The sequence below is a fragment of the Lutjanus erythropterus genome, chromosome 16 (genome assembly GCF_056507025.1).
Source record: "Lutjanus erythropterus isolate fLutEry1 chromosome 16, fLutEry1.hap2, whole genome shotgun sequence".
Classification (NCBI taxonomy): Eukaryota; Metazoa; Chordata; class Actinopteri; order Lutjaniformes; family Lutjanidae; genus Lutjanus; species Lutjanus erythropterus.
Genome location: NC_139332.1, coordinates 1,463,525 through 1,483,817, shown reverse-complemented (window position 1 = coordinate 1,483,817; position 20,293 = coordinate 1,463,525). Strand labels below are relative to the sequence as shown.

At 38.1% G+C, this 20,293-nt stretch overlaps 2 protein-coding genes across 3 annotated transcripts in view; both read left to right on the top strand.

Annotated features, from left to right (window-relative positions):
• sacm1la (SAC1 like phosphatidylinositide phosphatase a) overlaps positions 1-3,312 on the top strand; it is a 32,718-nt gene extending 29,406 nt beyond the window's left edge. The window contains exon 20 of the mRNA XM_084739413.1: positions 1,635-3,312. Within this exon, the coding sequence (XP_084595539.1) occupies positions 1,635-1,771 (137 nt within the window). The 3' untranslated portion in view covers positions 1,772-3,312. The remainder of the gene's footprint in view (positions 1-1,634) is intronic.
• Positions 3,313-7,006: 3,694 nt separating this feature from the next.
• Positions 7,007-17,303, top strand: LOC146312562 (tRNA selenocysteine 1-associated protein 1-like). 2 transcript variants are annotated; one of them, XM_084739212.1, is made up of 9 exons: positions 7,007-7,168; positions 10,194-10,291; positions 10,369-10,468; positions 10,561-10,610; positions 11,661-11,792; positions 14,291-14,407; positions 14,506-14,710; positions 14,786-14,822; positions 16,975-17,303. In XM_084739212.1, the coding sequence occupies exons 1-9, from the start codon at positions 7,145-7,147 to the stop codon at positions 17,133-17,135; spliced, it is 924 nt and encodes a 307-aa protein (XP_084595338.1). In that variant the 5' UTR covers positions 7,007-7,144; the 3' UTR covers positions 17,136-17,303. The 2 variants fall into 2 exon arrangements, with proteins under 2 accessions (XP_084595338.1, XP_084595337.1); XM_084739211.1 differs by having other exon boundaries at positions 10,354-10,468.
• Positions 17,304-20,293: the final 2,990 nt, after the last annotated feature.

Here is a 20,293-nt window from a genome sequence, read left to right as displayed (position 1 = left end):
AAGTTACAGAAATGCAGTATGTTTGTCTGGAATTAATTGAGCTTTGTTAGTGTTGCTATTAGAGTTGCAAATTGTAAATTCTTTCCTTGAAATTGTTGGAAAAATTAGTGATCAATTCATTGATTAATCATATTTATAAAATCTTCAAAATGTTGCATTTACCAAACAGCCCTTCAGTCAAAGTTTTATTTCCACAGAAACATGTTCCACATTCTCTGACAGCATTACATACACCCTTAGATGTAAAGCTACTAACTAGAACCATATAGTGTTTTTCAGCTTGTCCCTATAGGTTAACCATCTGTGAAAGGTTCTACAGAGAACCCTTGTATGGTGCAATGGTTCTACCTAGAACCCTCTCTGGAGGTTCTATCCAGAACCTTTCTACCTGTCTAACAATGTTTACAAGAATCCAACCAGGGGCTACTACCAAGAACCTTTTCATATTCCAAGGGTTTTGTCTAGACCATGTTCAGGAGGTTCTACTGAGAACCTTTTTATATTATGGTACAAGGAACCCTTGAAAGAGTTTTTCAAGGATTTCAACAGTCTTTGACAAATCCTTTCTTCCAAAAAGGATTTTTTCACTTAAAACTCCCATGAAAGGTTCTACAGAGAGCCCTTGTATAGTGCATTGGTTCTACTTAGAACCCTCTCTGGCGGTTCTATCCAGAACCTTTCTACCTTTCTAAGGGTGCTAACAAGAATCCAACTGGGGGTTCTACTGAGACTCTATTTATATTCCAAGGGTTTTATCTGGAACTAAACCAGGAGTTCTACTGAGAACCTTTTTATATTCCAAGGGTTTTATCTAGAATCAGCCCAGGGGTTCTACTGAGAACTGTTTCACCTTATGGTGTTAAGAACCCCTCACAAACCAAATTTCAACAATCCTTGAAGAACTCTGTCTTCTAAAAATGGTTCTTTGGATGAAAATGGATCTTAATGGAAACCTTAGTCTTACAAAGAACCCTTGACAAACCACTTCTTTCAAAACGGGTTTGTCAGAAGCAAATTGTTCTTGGTAGAACCACAGCCCTTCAGGAAGAATCCTTTTGGAACCTTTATTTCTAAGAGTGTAGCATATGGAACATATAAATAGCTACATATTTCATGTTTATTTGATATTGGTTTGATCCATTAAATTTTACATGATGGATTAAGTTCTTAATGACCTAATGATTAATCAATCATTGATTAATTGTTATCATCCCAGTTATTTTGGTGGGTTCAGTCATTCCAACCAAAAATTTTATTCAGTTGGGAATCAGCTGCCACCCTGAAGGCTCCACCTCTTTCCACCCCAGGGGCAGTTTTATTCCCCCACAGGTCCTGATCCAATAGGCCTACCTTGATCATCTCATAAAGCTCCCACAGAGTTCTTAGAAGACTTTTATTCAATCCCTCATTTCTCCTCCTCATCTTTTTTTCTCTTTTTTCACCAGTTGTATCATTATGCAGCTGTGTAGCATCAGTTAAGTGCCTGTATAAAAGTTGTATTGATTCAAATGGGAGTGAATCTATTGATCAGAAAACCGTGGCTGAAACCCTTCTTGTGCAGACAGGTCTTGAGCTGAGGGGCTGCAGGTGACAGCTTTTATTGTGTTTCTAAATGACTCAACTTTGTCTTCCAGGGGACACGTGGACAGAGACGCTGGCTTACGTGATGTTCTGGGGGGCTGCTAGTGCGATCACAGCCACCATCATCCTGTTTAATGGCCAGGACTTTGTGGATGCCCCCAAACTGGTTCACAAAGAGAAGATGGACTGAGTGTGTGTGTGTCTGTGCGTGCATGCATGTGAGTGTGTGTGAAAATAAAAGTGAGGAGTAGCTGGGCCCAGCTGGCTCATATACCTCGTCATCTTCACCAACTTCTTCCCCAGGTCTCGACTCTGGACTGATCTGGTGCCTCTGTACTGCCCTGTTAGACACTGTTTATCTGTCAGCTGTCTACTACATGTTCAACCTTCTTCTGTTGTCTGACACACACTCCTTCACATGGTTTACATTCCTTTTCTTACATTACTCAGACTGTAGTTTTAGCTTGGTTTGTTGGTTTTGTTGGTATCATGGCACTTATCTGTAGGATCCACCAAAAATATCATTTCTGTACAATAACACTACTGGTCATTCTCTTATTCACTAAACATTCTCAACATTTGAAATCTATAAAACTGAATATTTTTCTATTGTGCTTCATTACAAAGCTTTTAGTTAAAGGCCCTGCACACCTACACACGTTGTTCATGTTCATGCTGAAAATTATGTGATGTCACCAGATTCTTCATACTAATAAAAATGATGCCCCACGGGTACAACAAAAGCAACAGATGAGTGAGGGAGAATCAGATGCAGTTTAAAGGTGTAAATAAGCAACACAGGTTCACACATCTGTGTGGGAAGATATTATAGGGGCTTTGAAATAGCATTTGCTATGTTTTGACCTCTTGTGGGCAGCATAACAAGCTGAAAACACAATATCTGACACTAATATCACTGATGTGGTGATTATGTTAGCAGTCACCAACTTTGTTCATTTGGTGTTAGGTAGGTAGTTAACCAGAGCTACAAATCTCTGTAGCGCTTCAGAGTTGGTGGGTTTGTCAAAATTACCCCTTTCACCTTGAACATAGTCATCTAATCCATATTTAATATAGAACTGTTGATTAGTATTCATCCCAAACAGAGGAGTTATTAATGTCAGTTAACCCTGAGGTGTCACACTCAAAGATGTGGCACTTAAAATGCACATATTGAAACTTTTACAGTCAGATGGATCTGACTGTTACATTTAACAGTCTATACAGTATGTACATGTTGAGTTTTGAATGTAACAAGCCTTACAAAGTTGTGTATGAAATATAAATATTTGGCTAATCTGTATGTAACTAGAATGAACAATATGTCTTCCTACTAAGCTAATGTGGGAGAGTGTCTGATCATTTTGCACTTTGGAGAACCATGAAATGTACTGCCTGCATACAGCTGATAATGATTTATCCATTTGTACTGAGTGTACTAGCACTCACAGTGTCTGTTACTTTGTTCTAGTCTGGTTCCAGATCTCTGCATCTTTATTTAGAGTTCTGTAGGCAGGATGAAGAATGAGGAAGTCACATCTCTAATTTGCTACTACATCTATGAAAAATGACAGCATGAAACTTAATGTCAGCACAGCTTAAGTTAAGTCTAACCAACCACACAGCATAGTATTGAAACTATTCTATTCAAACAGTACCTACATTGAATCCTTTTTGTACCCAAGATCTAGAAACACAACTCTGGTTTTGACTGAAAATGACTTGACATGCTTGGAAATGTGTCGCTGATCTATCTCCATTTTAAATACTGCTCTCTTGAGATGATTTTTGATTGTCAGTCCTACCGACTGACTAGTGATCAGTTCATCTCATCTACATCATTTTCAGTCAACACTGAAGCTTCAGTAGTAACAACTTGGAGCAGTTAGCTAGATGGTGTTCATGACAATCAGAGAAACATGTCACACCTCAAGCCCGCTTGTTGCAGTTTTCATGGATGTAGCTAGATACCTAGCTGTCTATGAAGGAAGAAACTGCAGATTTTTAATTCCATTTGGTTAGTTGGTTGTTTCTTTACTTGGGGACAATGAGCACAACACCAAAACTGTTTGTCTGAACAAATGTGAGATGTGAGTGGTTATTCAGAGGTCTGGAACCAGCCTAATCTGTCCAAAAAATTAGCTTGCACCTGTTTTAACTGGGATTATGTTCCATTGCTGTCTGCCACAGTGTCTTTGTTGATACTCCGATTGGGGTGAGCCAGAGTTAGAACATTTCCAAATCTATACATTGTGGCTCCCTCATTCAATCTAATGTTATGTGGAAATCTTAGACTTGGTTTTGTGGTCATCGGGACTTCAATGTGTCATTATGTTGAGTTAACAGGATTCTGTACTTGATGGTCTGTCCATGTGGGTTTCATCATTCCTCTCATTTTTGAAAGAAAGAGGTGCAGGTCTATACATAATGTTTGCCGTCTTTATATAACAAATTTATTCATTCAGTTTCTTGTCATAACAGTCTTAAAAATCATTACAGAAGTACCACAAAAACATCATGTGTTACTGTATCTTGAGAATAGATAATTACGTGTAAATATGTTTATCTCAAGATGATTAAATTGGAATCTCAGACCTAAATACTTGTCCTCTGCAGCCTACTGTGCACATGTTCATTAATGTCTGGTTTAGTTGCCTGCTTCCTCAGAGGTTTGGGTCTGTGTTTGTGTGATCTGAGAGAGAATGAGCATAAATCCATTCCTTGGGAGGGCACGGACACATGAACACTCCATGTAATCATTAAAGATCCGACTGGGCTTTGAAACATTCCTCTCATGTAGATTGAAGATGGACTACATTTGTAGGGGAATTGATCACCATGCTTTCTTGTTCTGTATGATTTCATGTACAAGTTGTTTGGTGTTAGTTTTTGATGATCAGTCCTGCAAACGTTATCTCATGTATCAGATCATACCAACAGGTAATATAAGCCACTGATTGAATGACTGAGTTTCAAAGTGTTCATTTATTTAAATTTATCTAAACTACTCTGATCATTCTAGCTTTCAGTATAGATCAAGGTCTTGATGATATGACCTCGATTCCAAAAATGTTGGGATGTTGTGTAACAATATACAGTTAGTTACCAATTCATTAGGTACACTTAGCCAAAACTATCTTACCGTTAAATCCATGCTAAAGTTCAGTGTTTGTTCAAACAGTTTCAGAGAGCTGTGATACAACTTCATGCTGAGTTTGGAGGCTGCAGTTTGTGGTGCTGTTGAAATGTGTATTGAACGATGAACAATAAGCACAAACAAAAATAAAAGTGGTGTTACAAACAAAGCAAGGAAGGAACAATGGAAATAGTTATTTACAACCCCAATTCCAACGTTGGGACGTTGTGTTAAATGTAATTAAAAGCAGACTCCAATGATTTTCAAATACTTTTTGACTTGCATTCAAATGAATACAGTACAAATACAAGATATTTAATGTTCAAACTGATCAACTTTATTGGTTTTTATAGTTGTACACTCATTTGTTGCTTGCAATGCATTGCAAAAAAAAGTTGAGACAGGAGCAAGAAAACACTGAAAGTTATGTAATGCTCATAAAACACCTGTTGGGCACATTCCACAGGTAAACAGGTGAGGTGATAACAGCTGACAGTATCATGATTGGGTATTAAAGGGGCGTCCTCGAAAGGCCCAGTTGTTCACAAGCATGTATGGATGAGCTTCATCACTCTGTGCAAAAATGTGTGAGCCAATAGTCCAACTGTTTAAGAAAATTTGTGAACACAAAACTGCAGGAATGTAGAGATTTCCCCATTTACAATCCATAATATTAAAAGATTCAGAGAATCATTGCAAGTATGCGGCAAGGCTGAAAACCAACATTGAATGTCTGCGACCACATACAGTTTGTCTCTGCATCTACAAATGTAAGTTAATACTCTACCATGCAAAGAGAAAGACATATATCAACAACATCCAGAAACACTGCAGACTTCTCTGGACCCGAGCTCATCTGAGATGGACTGACGCAAAGTGGAAAAGTGTGCTGTGGTCTGACGAGTCCACATTTCAGATTGTTTTCACAAATCATGGATGTCGTGTCCTCCAGGCTAAAGAGGAAAAGGACCATCCTGGGCCCCGTTTCCCAGAGCCTTCGTAGTGCTATGTGCATTGTAAGTTGTATCTTAAGGTCTCCCTTAAGCTTATGGGCTGTTTCGCAACTCTGGGAAACAGACCGGGAGACCTTAAAATACAACTTACGACGCACATAGCGCTATGAAGGCTCTGGGAAACCGGGCCCAGATTGTTACCAGCACTAACTTCAAAAGACAGCAGCTGTGATGGAATGGGGGTGTGTTAGTGCCCATGGCATCATGGGTAACTGTCACAAAAAATAGACCTGGCAGCAGTTGGAGAAACTGGTTTTACTCTTCACCATGGACCAAAATGAAGAAACTAATGTATACTATATATATATATATATATCTGTACAGTAGTGATTCTCAATTTGCAGCTGAATCTGGGCAAACTTGCCCTCCAACTATGTTCTACTTTGATGAAAATAAATAAATTCACACTGCTGATATGGCAGTGTTGTATGATGCACAAATTAGTAAGAGAACAGGCTGATGTTTGTGTGATGACCTGTGCAGAGGGATCAGACAGAGAGTTCTGCAGGAGAGCTGAAGAGGAACAAAAATCACACAGAACTGTGGATAATTCTGATTCCATATACGAGTTTTTGATGTTAAAATAGCTTAAACATCCTGTTCATTCTTGTTCAGTTTATGTTCATGAATCATTCCAACAGCTTTATGATGTTGTTGATGTTGTTCAAATGTTCTTTCAAATGTTACTAAAGCATTTACAACTAAAATGTAGTTACAGTTATTAAATGCAGCAAAACATCTGATTTATCTGTTGATCCTTGCACCAAGTTCATTTCAGGGCTTTTCTTGCTGCATATCCGTAGCCCTGGCTAAGAGTTAACCCTGGGATAAATTATCCCCATTTCATACACACATTGTTAACCCAGGGCTGTATGATTCAAACTGCTCTTCTTCTAGCTCTGGGTTAAAGCCTCTATACACCCACACACCTGGCTGATTATCTTCTTCTAATCTTTCAGCTGTCTGTCACACTGGCAGCTTTTGTGCCAGTTAAAGCAACAGGCTCATTAACTAACATTAACTTTTCACACTGCTAATTTGAGTGAGTTATTGGCCTTTTAATATTTATCAATTTTATCTGATAAATAAGGTTATTATTAATATCTGTTTGTTAACTGGCCCCTGACCTGTCATTTTGCCATAATGGCCCCCAGTCAAAGCCAGTGGAGGATCCCTGCTGTAGAAATATAAAGAACTGTCAGTAGAGGGCAGCAGTGTACCGATGGAGCGTCTATTCTGTCTATGCCAAAGAAGAAGAATGACGCACGAAACTGTTTATTGACGTAAGCACGTAATATTGCTGCACTTTCATTTGTTAGCACTTTGCTAGTTAGCGTGTGTGAGTGAGGAGGCTGAGTTTAGTTTACAGGTTATTGTCTCTGAACTTCACAGCGGAGCAGTGACCTGCAGCACCATGAGCACGTTATGGATGGGAAACGTGAGTTGTTTATGAACTTTTCACTGAGATAAACGATGTAATTTGAGCAGCATGTTAGCAGCTGTGTGAGCGGATCATCAGGCGGATCATCAGGCGGAACTGTGATGTGGTCTGTCTGCTGGAGAACACAGTCTGAGGCTGCTCACACATCAACAGTAAATGTAGCTTCTTTTTCACAGCACTAAAGCTGCTGACAACTGCACGAGGATCACATCTGTCAGAAGCAGGGCTCTGCAACCTTTATGATCAAAAGAGACATTTTGACGAAGAAAGTCTGAAGCCGCTACTATTAAAGGGATTTTTCACTCCAAAATGAAAATTCAGTCATCATCTACTCATTCTTATTCACCCACATTCTGATTGAAGGTCAGGTTTAGTTTTCTAGTCCGCAAAACACTGCTAGAGTTTCACAGGAAAACAGTTTTGCAGAATCTCCCAAACAATTGAAGTGAATGGTGACCAGCAATGTTTTGTGGACTAAAAAACTAAACCTGTTCCTCAGTTGGCATGATAGTGAGTAGATAATGACTGAATTTTCATTATTGGGTGAACTATTCCTTTAAAATCTCTTTATCCTGTGGACTTGGATTGGGCATCCATAGTGAGTTAATGGAGAATTGAGAAAATGAGCCACAGTCAAAATTTGTAGGAAAAGGCACCAAGCAGCACAGAGTCAGGCTATGATGCACATTTTAGTTGACAAAATATTAAAACTGTATAGGCTATATATTTTTACAGTTGGCAAATGTAACAATGACTGTAAAAAAATAGCTGAGATGACTTCAAATTTCAGGCAATGTAGATTTTGAGTTTTGAGCTTAATTCAAAACAAAACATTTTGAAATAACATTTAAAAAGTTTTGCCCACCTATCTTTACTTGAGGTAAGTTATTTTTCTTCTTTAGATAAACTTGAAACTTTGAGTTTTAGAAACTCAAATAAAGTTTTAGCCGTGAACCTGATTTGTCATTAGTTTGGTGCCTGAAAATTAAATGGTTTTAACTGAAAATATTAAAATTTCACTTTCACAGAAAAGTAAATTATCTCAACAAAGGATCAGTAGCTGGCAAAACTTCTTCAAAATTTAAAGAGTTTGAGATGAACTCAAAACTCTAAAATCTATTGCAGTACGTTGCCTTTAAGTCATCTCAACTTTTTCATAGACCTATAACAATGATGAATGAAAATTAAAATGTTACAGAAAAAACTCTTATTCATTTCTATATGATTTTTTGCTAGAGTCACAGGGAGCCACTGGAGAGGGGCTAAAGAGCTGCATGCGGCTCTGGAGCCACAGATTACAGACCCCAAGTCTAAAGGGAACATTAATTCATTTCTTTGACTTGTGAAAACAGAAGAAAAAAAAAAGGCAGATTTCACATTTTTTTCTCCATCTAAACCATAAACCTGGACTGGATTAATGTTTTTCCTTCTGAAACATGTAACCTAGTCTATTGGTAAAGGAAGGCAAAAGGGTGATTTCACATATTTTAATCCATTCAGATCATACCAGACCAGGTGCAGAATGCAGATCTAACACAATTATACTAATATTAGTGATCAGCCAATATAGGCTGGCTGATAAATAATGCAGATTTCAAAACTAAGAGAAGTCATGTATAATTCCATTATTCCATGCACATTACAATCTAATATTCAAGGTTATCTTAGTCAGTAACGGATGTAATTTTTATTCATGAATAAAGTAGAAAAAGACAGGGCCATGCTGTAGATTTCAGATTGTATTTGATTGGTATTTAAGGGAGAGCAGGGTACAGTATGTCAGAATCAGATTCAAGAATCAAGCTGCTTATTGTTACACCAGTTATACATAAGTACAGTCATGTGAAAAACTTTTGCAGGGAAGCTCTATTAAAGAGTGGGTTAAAAAAGTAGGAAAGTTAGAAAAAAGACAGAACAAAATAAAAAAGTGTATTTACAAATTATATGCAATAATGAAGTAAAAATGCTCAGTAGCAAAAGTAGGACAAAAATAGAAGCAGTGAAGGTTGCATATTGGACATTATTGCACAGACTGCATTGAACGTATATATGTGTGTGTGTGTGTGTGTGTGTGTGTGTGTGTGTGTGTGTGTGTGTATTGAATGTTGTGTACAGTTCTTGATTAAATGTTGCACGTTGTTGTTTTGAAGTTGTGTAAGTTATTTGTTCAGAATCTCCTTTTATCACCAGATATACAAAATTAGACTTGTTGCTACAGCACAGTGGAACAAGGAAAGATAAAGCATTTCAAGAGACTAACTTAAAAGGTTAAGAAGTTAAATACAAGAATTATGTACAGCATACTATATAAAACAAAAAATAGATTAAGATAGATTAAGAATAAAAGGTTTGGGGAAAAAATAATATAATACATAATAATAATACAAATGTGGAAAAATCTGTGAAACGACCTGTTTTCCTTTTTTTCCACACAGAATAAAGGTTTAACAAATGTGAAATGTGCGTCAGCACTGCTGACACTGTTCTAATTATGTCCAGCACCTTTTCCACTGTGGATGTCCAGTCAGTGTTGATGGTTGATGTGGTCAAATGAAGTAATAAATTCATCAGTGCTGCTATTTTGACCAACAAAACTGAGTTCTCCTGCTTGTAGAGCTGGCAGTGCCTACATGTTCCAGGATGCATTGTGTGTGAGCTTCCAAAACTCATGCCCGTGACGCTGCGTATCACCACAATAGTCTACAGCTATTACTTCCCAAAACTTGCGTTAGGTGACAAAAATATTCATCTATCTACCCAGATGAGGAGATGAGAAATCCAAGCTGAAATAGACTGTAACTCTTCCTCTTCTACCAACAACATCACTGTGACATCACTGGACGCAGGAAGAACAACAGATTTCGAAGCAGGAGAACTCAGCTTTCTCTGTCACCAAGGAATTTATTGCTTCAACACTAACTGGACATTCACATGAAAAGTGTTAAATTTTCCCTTTAAGTTGTCTAAAGATGGTGAAGTTGCAGATGTCACTGACTGAGCTGGTGTTTGTGTTGCTCTGTAGCTGGAGACCTACATGGATGAGAAGTTCATCACCAGAGCGTTCGCCACGATGGGCGAGCAGGTGATTAACGTGCGGATTATTCGCAACAAGATGACAGGGTAAGAACTAAGCCCACAAGCGGTTGCTGTTGTTGCAGTTGTTCTATTCTGACGTTAAACAGTGTGTCGTCACCCAGGGGTGCTCTGGGCTACTGTTTTGTGGAGATGACAGACGAGGCCACAGCTGAGAGGTGTCTCCGCAAAATCAATGGAAAAGCCTTACCAGGAGCCAACCCGGTATGAAGAGCTGTTACTAGTCACAGTAGTTTTTTGGTTCTTATATCAGTTGATCAAATGACACGGTGGACTAAAATGTCTCTGTCCCACAGCCCACAAGGTTTAAGTTAAACCGAGCCACCTTTGGGAAACAAGACAGCGGGTGAGTCCAAATGTTGCATGCAGGATATCAACAACTTTGACTTTAAGATTTCATATTAATAATTGAAACATCATGTCTTCCTTTTTGTTACTTTATTGCTTTCAAAGATCACATACACACACAACAAAAACACACAAAACAAAAGGAACACACAACAGTCTGGATTCAGTGTTTCAGTCCTTATCCTATTGTTTGCGCATAAACGTCGTCCATTTCTCTCATTTCTCTCGACATTGTTCCTCTTGAGTTCTTATCTTATGAGTCAGCTGTTCCTTGACATATATTTCACTCACAGTTTTCTGCCAGTAATCTTGTGTTGGTGATTCTGGTTTGTACCATCTCTTTGTGATGGCTTTTTTACAAGCTGCTAACATTATTTTCAATAAATATCTATCTTCTCTTAACACAGTATTTCTTGACATATTGCCATACATGACCTTTGTATGTCACAGCCCAGAATTATGACGACAACCAAATGAACATTTTCTAAAAACTGTACAATTTCAGTACAGAGCCAAGAGACAAGAGAGTGGTCTACATTTACTGCCCCACATTGTCTCCAACATGGCTGAGCTACAGACAAGTATTTGCTTTTAATTCTGGGTGTAATAAAGAATCTGATTAAATTCTTCAAACAGTGCTCTCTCCTAGTAAGACTGTTGTGTTCTCCAAATATGCAACCATTCATCTTCAGAAATATTCACACCCAGTTTTGTCTCCCATTTCAGTTTTACATATAATGTTGTATTTCGTGTTCTCTCCATTAGGTGCTGATATAATGTAGATGTTACTCTTTATTTGTTTGAATTATGAATTTCTATTATAGTTCTAACTGTTCAATTTTTGTCCAAACTCACATTGTACTTTATTTCTCTGTCATAAAAGTATCTCAGTTACAAGCATCTAAAGTGGTCTTGGTTGCTTAATGTGCATGTTGTGATGTAATGTTTGTTTTATTTCCTGGAAACTCATGACATTTCCATCATACATACTGCTGTTATTCCACAACATGTCATGTCTTCATGGTTCTGTGTCTTCCTCTTGTTGCAGTCAGATGTACTCTCTGTTTGTGGGAGATCTAACTCCAGAGGTGGATGATGGGATGCTTTATGAGTTTTTCTACAACCGCTACCCGTCCTGTCGTGGTGGAAAAGTGGTGCTGGACAGCATGGGCAACTCCAAGTAAGTAATAACATAGCCTGCATTGGTGTAGATATGTGTAGCCACCTTCTTCAAAACTTGTTCCAAGTGGGTTTGTTTCAGTCTCATTTCTCTTTGCTTGAAACTACCCGCTCTGCTCCCTTAAAAACAGTCAGACGTGATTCATGTGACTGAGGCGTCTGTGAGGAGTACAGCAGGTACAGCTGATGAGAACAAACCACTGGCCTTGATCTGTCCTTCAGAGGCTGCGATCATTTGTAAAGTGCCTGTGGGGCTGCTGGAAGTCTGCCTAATTGATGCTAAAACTAGCAAGAAGAATGTGAAGAGTTTCTTCTTAAAGAGCTGCTCCTAAAGTTGCTGAGAGCTACTTTGTTAACTCATGAATAATGTTATAAAGAGTACAGTCCAAACGTGCTCCATGTGAAAGTGCTCTGAGGTTGATATGATTTGGAGCTACACAAACAAAATCATCTTCACTTGACTTAAACTCATGAGTAAGGACAGTTTAAAGGTGCAATATGCACAAATGTGAAGCAGTTGTCATGTAATAAATACTTTCTATTGCCAACGTGTGAATAGATTAGGGCTGATCAATGTTGAAAAAAACTTCTAATTGCAATTATTTTGATTGATATTGCGATATGATTTGCAACAAACATGTTAAAATGACTATGGCGTGATTTATGTGAGTCTACAGAGTCTTATGTGTAGGACATGTCATCTCAGCCTCACCACATTCATTCATTTAAACATTTTTTGACACACATTTTGCCTTTAATAAATATTGCACCTCCTGCAGTTTGAAAATTGTAGAATGCCATATTGTTATTTTGATAAAATTTCTATTAATTGTGCAGCCTTAGAACAGATTGTAACATAACTTAAGACTTTCCTTGACTTTCTTGGTTGTCTTGAACAGCCTGTCAGCTAAGTTCTGTTTAAAGTACTTAGGTCAGTTTTTCCAGGAAAATCCAAAGGATTATCCATCTGCCAAAGTAAATTTGGCAACCCATTTTAGCAATTCTTATTTTCATTTTTTTGTTTGTCTGAGAGAACTACACCATCCACGATTGACCTAACCATGGACCATCTCCCCTTCCTCTCCCGTCCTATATCTGTTTGTTCTGCTCTTGTGAGAAGGATCTACTGTCGATCATGCATGCTCTGCTGAGAACCACAGACAGATTGATGTAGGCCTTCTTATGCATTGTTCTGTAAAAGCTTGTAGTGCACCTGATTGGTCCTGATTTCATTCAATACCAGTTTAAATGTTTAAGTGTGAAATTAGTAATAAGAAGTAATAAGAACTGATAAAACAAAGTCATGGTATTTAAATGACATGTTATTCTTTATTTATCTGACAGGTGATATGCCATATTTGGTAACCTGTCACATTAATAACGGAACATATTTTATCATTGGTACAGTTAGTTTCGCGTCTTGATCAGAGGTGTGATAAAAGCTTTGGGTAGGCCACAGAAAATTTTCAGATTTCAAAGTGGGCAGTGGAATTCTGTAGTTTGGGAACAGCATCGCTACATCGTTAACATAAAGCAGCTCAACTGCTGTTGTGAAAAAAAAAAATCGAGCTGTATGCCTAAATGTGAGGCTGATGCGCAAGGCACCAGGTAAATCTATTTCTCTACATGTTGCAGTCTTGGTGGAACAGAGTGTCCTCCTGAGCCAGAGAGCAGCTGACAGCAGGGAAGCAAGACATAGGAACTTCTTAAACTTCTTCTGAAGTGTTTAGTCATGGACGAACTAACCTTCACTGTACATTTACTGCCACAAGACATCACTGCTTAATTTTTCCTCCACTGTGATTGCTAACACCTGTCAGCCCTGAGAGCAGCCACAGTACTACACATACACACACACACACACACACACACACACTCTCACAGCCATTCCTATGGCAAAATCATATGCATCGAGTTGGAAAAATAAATCAGAAATATTGATAAATATTGAAGGGAACCTGCACATGAAGTATGGCAGCTCATTTGCTGTTGATACTTTAAATGTGCAGACAAGATGGATTCTATCTGGGGTGTCCCTGTAGCTCAGTTGGTAGAGCATACAGCCCATGAACTGAGCGGCCGCTGGTTCGACTCCGCTGGTTTGTCTGTGGCCCTTTGCTGCGTGTCATCCTCTCTCTCTCTCTCTCTCTCTCTCTCTCTCTCCACCCCTTTTCCTGTCTTCACAGCTGTCTCTGTCAAATAAAGGCATACCCCCCCCAAAAAAAAAAAAAAATTGTGTGACTATACACTGTCATCACACGAGCGTGATGCTGATATGACATATCTAAGTTAAGCGTGGGTATGGGGGTGATAAAAGCCACTGATAGTATGATTCACCATGGCAACAGGTAATTAAAGAGCAGAAATATGAATGTGCTAATGCAGACCTTTATCTTAACAAACTGGAGGAGGGAGTCAATAAATGGACGCTGTCATATTTTATTCAACATGATTCACTCATTCATCATTTCCCACAACACTGCCTGTGTGTCCCTGCAGGGGCTGTGGCTTTGTCCAGTTCCCAGATGAGCGGCTGCAGAAGCGGGCATTAGAGGAGTGTCAGGGTGCTGTGGGACTGGGCGGTAAACCCCTCAGACTGAGCCTGGCTGCTAACAAGTGAGTCCTCAAACACTTTGCTCTTGTTGTCAGAAAACTGCTGACTTGTGTCCGATGATGATTGGTAGAGTTCAGTGTGTCTTTTTGTCCCCCTTGAGTTTGAGGAACAGGCAGCAGCAACAGCAGTCAGACCACAGGTCATGGCAGTCCAGCTCAGCATATAGAAACAGCTATGACCAGTACAGCCAGTACCAGCAGCAGGCCTATCCCGGCTATTACTCGTCCTGGGGCTACGACCCGACTGGAGCAGGTTATGGCTACAGCTACCAGCAGTATGATTACACTCAGTATCCCCCACCACAGGTAAGAATCTGTCTTACAGTCTTCAGTGAGTCTGTTAATACACATGAATCATTCTAACATGTTTTTTCTCTTTAGGAAAGTGAAACTGTTCAGGAGGATGATGGACTTGAAGGTTGGTATTGGGACTACAAACCACAATACAAATTTCTAATCACTGATTTTTCATTTTTATTTTATCACACCCATTCTTGAGAATATTGTGTCCAGACAAGAATTCAAACATAAAAACAATTTTAAAATGTATTAAAAACCTCAAATCTAAAACTAACAGTACCTACTGATATCAAGTGTAAAAATGTGCTATTATTATCATCTTTGATTCATAATCTTTTTTTTTTTTTTTTAATGAAAATGTTGGCCCTTTAAAGTTTTGTCTTGTTGTGTCAACTCAACAAGATTTTTACAAAAATATGATTTAAACAGGCATAAAAAAGGTTAGCTATACCTTAAGGACCCCTGTCTCACTTCCTGGTTTAAAAATACTGCTCAAGCACTGGTAAACTTTCTATTTTTAGGTAAATTCATTCAATAATATTTCTATCAGATGTGTCTCAACCATAACATGCCAACTCTGTAGTCCTTCTAAATCAAAACTAAATGTGTATTTTGGTTAACATTAAGAGAACTTTTAAAAAAATAAAATGGCCGCTCACTTTGACTATGCTGTGGCATGAAAACATGGAACATTCCATCCAGCACATTCCAGGACTCCAGCAATTCCAAGAGTTTATTAAAGGTAGATGTCAACTGTGTCAGATGGAAAATCTGACAGAGTTGACATCTAAATTTGATAACATTTAAACACTACCAGGTTGCCTTGTTACAAGGTTTAAAACCTCCTCAAAATACAGTTTTGTCCCAGTTCTCAAGAATGAGTGATTAGAATAGTTAAGATCAGTGTGTCACAAACTTTTTCTGGGGACCCACTTTTTAAAAATGGTAAATCATTGTGACCCAATTCACAACAGGTCTTATCAATAAATTTTGGAAGAGTGCATAAATGAACGATCCTGGCCATCTTTACTGCCATTTCTACAGCTTATATTATCTAGACACACACACACACACATATATATATATAAAGAAAACCTACAAAAAAAAAAGTTGAGATCACTCAGTTTCAAGGCAACTCACTGTAATAGATTTTGGAAACAACCTAAAAAAGGTTTCGCTGACCTAGTTGAGTTTTCTTCTTTAGATAAATTTGAATCTTTGTTTAGAAACTGAAAAAAGTTTGTATTTCAAAAAATATTAACGGTGATCTGATTTGTCATTATTGCCCAGTTTATGCAATAATTTTTGAAATATATAGTATTTTGGGGGCTTCAATTCAAGTTTATCTAAAGAAAAGAAAATTATCTCAACAAACATTATTAGTCAGTAAAACTTTTTTAAAACTTAAGAGTTTGAGTTAGGCTCCAGAATCTATTGAAGTGAGTTGCTTTGAAATTTGATTTTTTTTTTTAGTATAGGACATTTTAGCTGACTTCTTATTGAGGCAATTAGTGCATTTAGATGAAATACGCTTTTGTTTTTTCGTCTCATCAATAAAACAAAAACATTTTTTATGGTTTATAAAAGCTGTACAGCAGATATAATTCTTAAATTTTGCAGAATTTCTTCCGTAGTCTTTTATTTATTTGGTGACCTGATTAAAATCTCGTGTGACCTGTGGGTGACCTGTGGGTCCCGACCTGGTGTTTGGGACTGACATGTTTAGATCCAAAGTAATTACTTAAGTTTATTTTTGCTGATTAACAGTCCAAAATCTTAAAGGTTTTAATGGCATGAAAATGCACTTTTGAAGCAGGATACATGGTTTGATGGCCTTCCTTGGTACAAATTTGTCTTTGGCAGTGAGAGAGTGACACTTAAACGCTGATGATATCACTGGGGTCAAATGCTGACCACCAAAATGAAGGATGTATGGTCTTATAGGAGCTTAAAGGAGTAGTTCAACATTTAGGAATATATCAATTTCATGGCTGTCTGCTTAGTGTAGAGCAGGGGTCAGGTTAGCCTAGCTTAGCATAATTACTGGGAGCAGGGTGTAACAGCCAGGATCTGTCCAAAGTAAAAAAAAGAAACAAAAAGAAAACCCTACAAACACTGGCTGTGTCTCAAAGTCATATCAGTGGTCCTAATTTTATTATGATTTTTGATAATTGTAATATTTTCTCTTATTTATGTATTTTGTGTGCATGTGTTGTTTCAGCAGCTCTCATGTGTTTGATGTGTTATAAGTGCCTGTCCCTGTGTTGCAGATCCCAGTGTGGAGCTGGATGTGGTGGAGGCCAACAGGAAGTTCATGGAACTCAGTGAGGAACTGTACGACTCTCTGATCGAGTGTCACTGGCAGCCAGCAGAGTTCTGTGCAGAACAGGACTATATGACATCCAGCCTCCCAGAACCCATTTACTGCTGAAACTCAATACATATTCTTCTCTGGACTTTAACCTCAACGGGGTGTTTCATTTCACATGTCTGCTGAAATGTTGACAGTATGGATTATTTTTTTAAGGGCATATAAAGGAAATCTGTCATGTAAATGGATCTTATTCAAGTGTATAAAGTCAATGAAATTTACTGCGAATACATCGAAAATATTTTTCATTTATTCATGGATCTACAAAACATACTGAATCAGAAGGACATTCTAATTTTCAACATAGTCCAACAATGTTCGGACAGACACACAACATACATGTCAGATGAAACATTTAAATGTTAAAAACTAAAATGCATGAAAGACATTAGTGGACACTTTGATACCACTACACAATTAACTGACCTCACACAGGTTTGTGTCAGTGTTAACCTGGCTGGGTATAGAGACAATACACAGTCTTTATGATGTACTGTAATTAAAGCCCCATATGTTGACATTGCAGTGATCATAGCAACAGATTATAGTGGTCAGTGATGAGAACAGCTGCACACAATGTTGATTCTAGCCTGCTGAGGGCTGTACTACGAAGGAAGCTCAACACAGCCAGGCTTTCTTTGCATGATCTGGATCAACAAAGCCTAAAACCTCAATCAGAGATTACGGGTATCATGATGGTGGTTATCAACTTCCTTTGTTAACTCAGACTTTCTTCTTCAGACTCTCTGTGCACTCACATAAAAAGAGGTGTTTGTTGCATCATTTGACTCTTCTGCACAAAGTGAAGCCATCATGAGCCGCCCAGTCCAATCAAGATGAAAATGTCGTTACAATGAAGAGCTATGGAAAATAGAAAACGTATATCACAGGAAAAAGCAACACTATTGCTGCAAAGAAGGCAGCAGAAGAAGAATGCTGTCAGAAAATTACTGATGGATTGAATGTGATCTTAATGATGCTGTTTGACAACATGACAACTGCACATTAAACAGAGGAACTTTATACAGCAGATTTTAACATGATGCTGTCGGTCTGACACTGTCCCATGATGACAGAGACATGGAAATCACTGAAGCTTTTGGCTAAATCTAAGAAGAATGAATGGAACTGACTGAAGATTTTCCCTGAAAAATAGGATAGATTATCAATTTTCTGATCAGTGTTCTGAGCTGAGACTTAAAATATAATAATAATAATAAACTTTCTATATAGCCCTTTTCTTAACAAGGTTACAGAGCAGTACAGAAAAAAATAAAAAAACATGAGCAGCCAAAACAAAGAAACAAGAAAGAGACAGCAAGTAAAACAACACACCATGAAAGCAAAAGGAGATAAAAATGCATAGGGTAAAAGTCACCAAATAGAGACATAATAAGTGCAGAGATAAAAAATTGGTTTAAAAAAAAAAAAAAGTTAACCAAGCCAGAGCAGTGTGGAAAAACCATTTGATTTCATTTAGCAGGTTGCAAAAGCCTTCCTATAAAGGAAGGTAAAGATTTAAAAGAAGCTAATGAAGTAGCTTGTCTAATTTTGATAGGGAGACTCTGATAGGGGGCTCTGACAGCAAATGCTCGGTCACCTTTGGACACAAGCCGGGATCTGGGGACAACCAGGAGAGCTGCATCCACAGACCCCAGTGACCGCTGAGGCACATAAGGGATCAAAAGGTCCTTCAAATAATTTGGAGCGAGGCCGTTTAATGCTTTAAAAGTTAACAGAAGAATTTTAAAATCAATACGAAATAAAACTGGGAGCCAGTGTAGGTTGGCAAGCACTGGAGTAATGTGTCCAATTTTTTTTGTGCCTGTTAAAATTTGAGCAGCAGCATTTTGAACTAGTTGGAGATGATGGATGGAGCTCAGGTTGATCCCAGCATAAAGTGCATTGCAGTAATCTAATCTAGAAAAAATAAAAGTGTGAATAATTTTGTGCAAATCAGCAGAGGACAAGAAAGATCTTATCTTTTAGATTTTTTTGAGCTGATAAAAGCAAGACTGGACCACACTTTTAACATGAGCCTCAAAACCAAGGTCTGCATCAAAAATCATGCCAAGATTTTTTGCTGTATGCTTAACATTTTGATTAAGAGAGCTAAGTTTGCTGAGAGCTTGGCTCTTGGGGTGTATTTGACCTACTATTAAGACCTCTGATTTATCATCAATAAGTTTTAAAAAAAATTGGGACATCCACCATTTTATATCATTGAGGCAGGCATGAAGATTATCTAAAGCGCTGGAGTTAGCGGATTGTAGGGGGACATATAACTGCGTATCATCCACATAACAGTGATGGGAGAGACCATGGTTTTCAATGATCTGGTTCAGAGGGAGCATGTAGATTGAAAACAGCGGAGGGCCAAGGATGGACCCTTGTGGAACACCACAGTTAATCTGAGTGACAGAGGAACATACATTTGATATCATGACTGAACTGGTTCTATTAGACAGATAAGAGTGCAGCAGTTGAATGGCAGTTCCCTTAATACCAACCCAAGCTTCTAAACGGTGCAAGAGTATGCCATGATCAATTGTATCAAATGCGGCACTCAAATCTAAAAGCACAAGGACAGAGCAGTCACCTCTGTCTGCTGTTAAAAGTAGATCATTACAGACCTTCACAAAAAAACGGACTTAAAATAGTTGTACAAGTATTCAAAGTGTCTGTAGTTCTGTCATCATTCTTTTAGTGTGTGGATGATATACTGTGTTAATATGATTAGAAGCAAATGAGAAAAATCACCCTGCATCACCAAACACAGGTTCCTGTGACAGCACAGTGCTGCTGTTACATTACATTATTTTTCTACATTATACGACTTCATTTGGTGATATTGCAAACTTACAGCTCAGAAACTTTTCATTTTTAATGTGTTCCCTCAGTTTATAATCTATATTGCTCATAAAGAACTTTGTTAGGAAAAGAATTAGTCAAAGAGTGGCACTTTTTACCACCGAGTTAATCTGAAAATCAGAACACAATGTGCTCCTGACCAGGTTATGAGTTCAGCATCAGTTACCATGGTGATCTAGCCAGGTTAAAAGAGAGACAAGTTCCAGCACTGGATATACCATCGTGGCTAAGTAATGCCAATGTTAGTAAAAGAGTATCACTTTGTTTCTAGGCTCTTGTTATTCATATGTGAATAACAGTAGTTAAAAGTTGATTTGAGTGTTTGACACAAACCTGTTTTTTCACTT

Excerpts from the sequence above, each read along its gene's own strand:
- LOC146312562 (XM_084739211.1), top strand. The coding sequence starts at position 7,145 with ATGAGCACGTTATGGATGGGAAAC. Across the intron at positions 10,292-10,353 it reads ATTCGCAACAAGATGACAGG|TGTGTCGTCACCCAGGGGTG; the intron begins GTAAGAACTAAG and ends GACGTTAAACAG. Across the intron at positions 14,711-14,785 it reads CTCAGTATCCCCCACCACAG|GAAAGTGAAACTGTTCAGGA; the intron begins GTAAGAATCTGT and ends TTTTCTCTTTAG.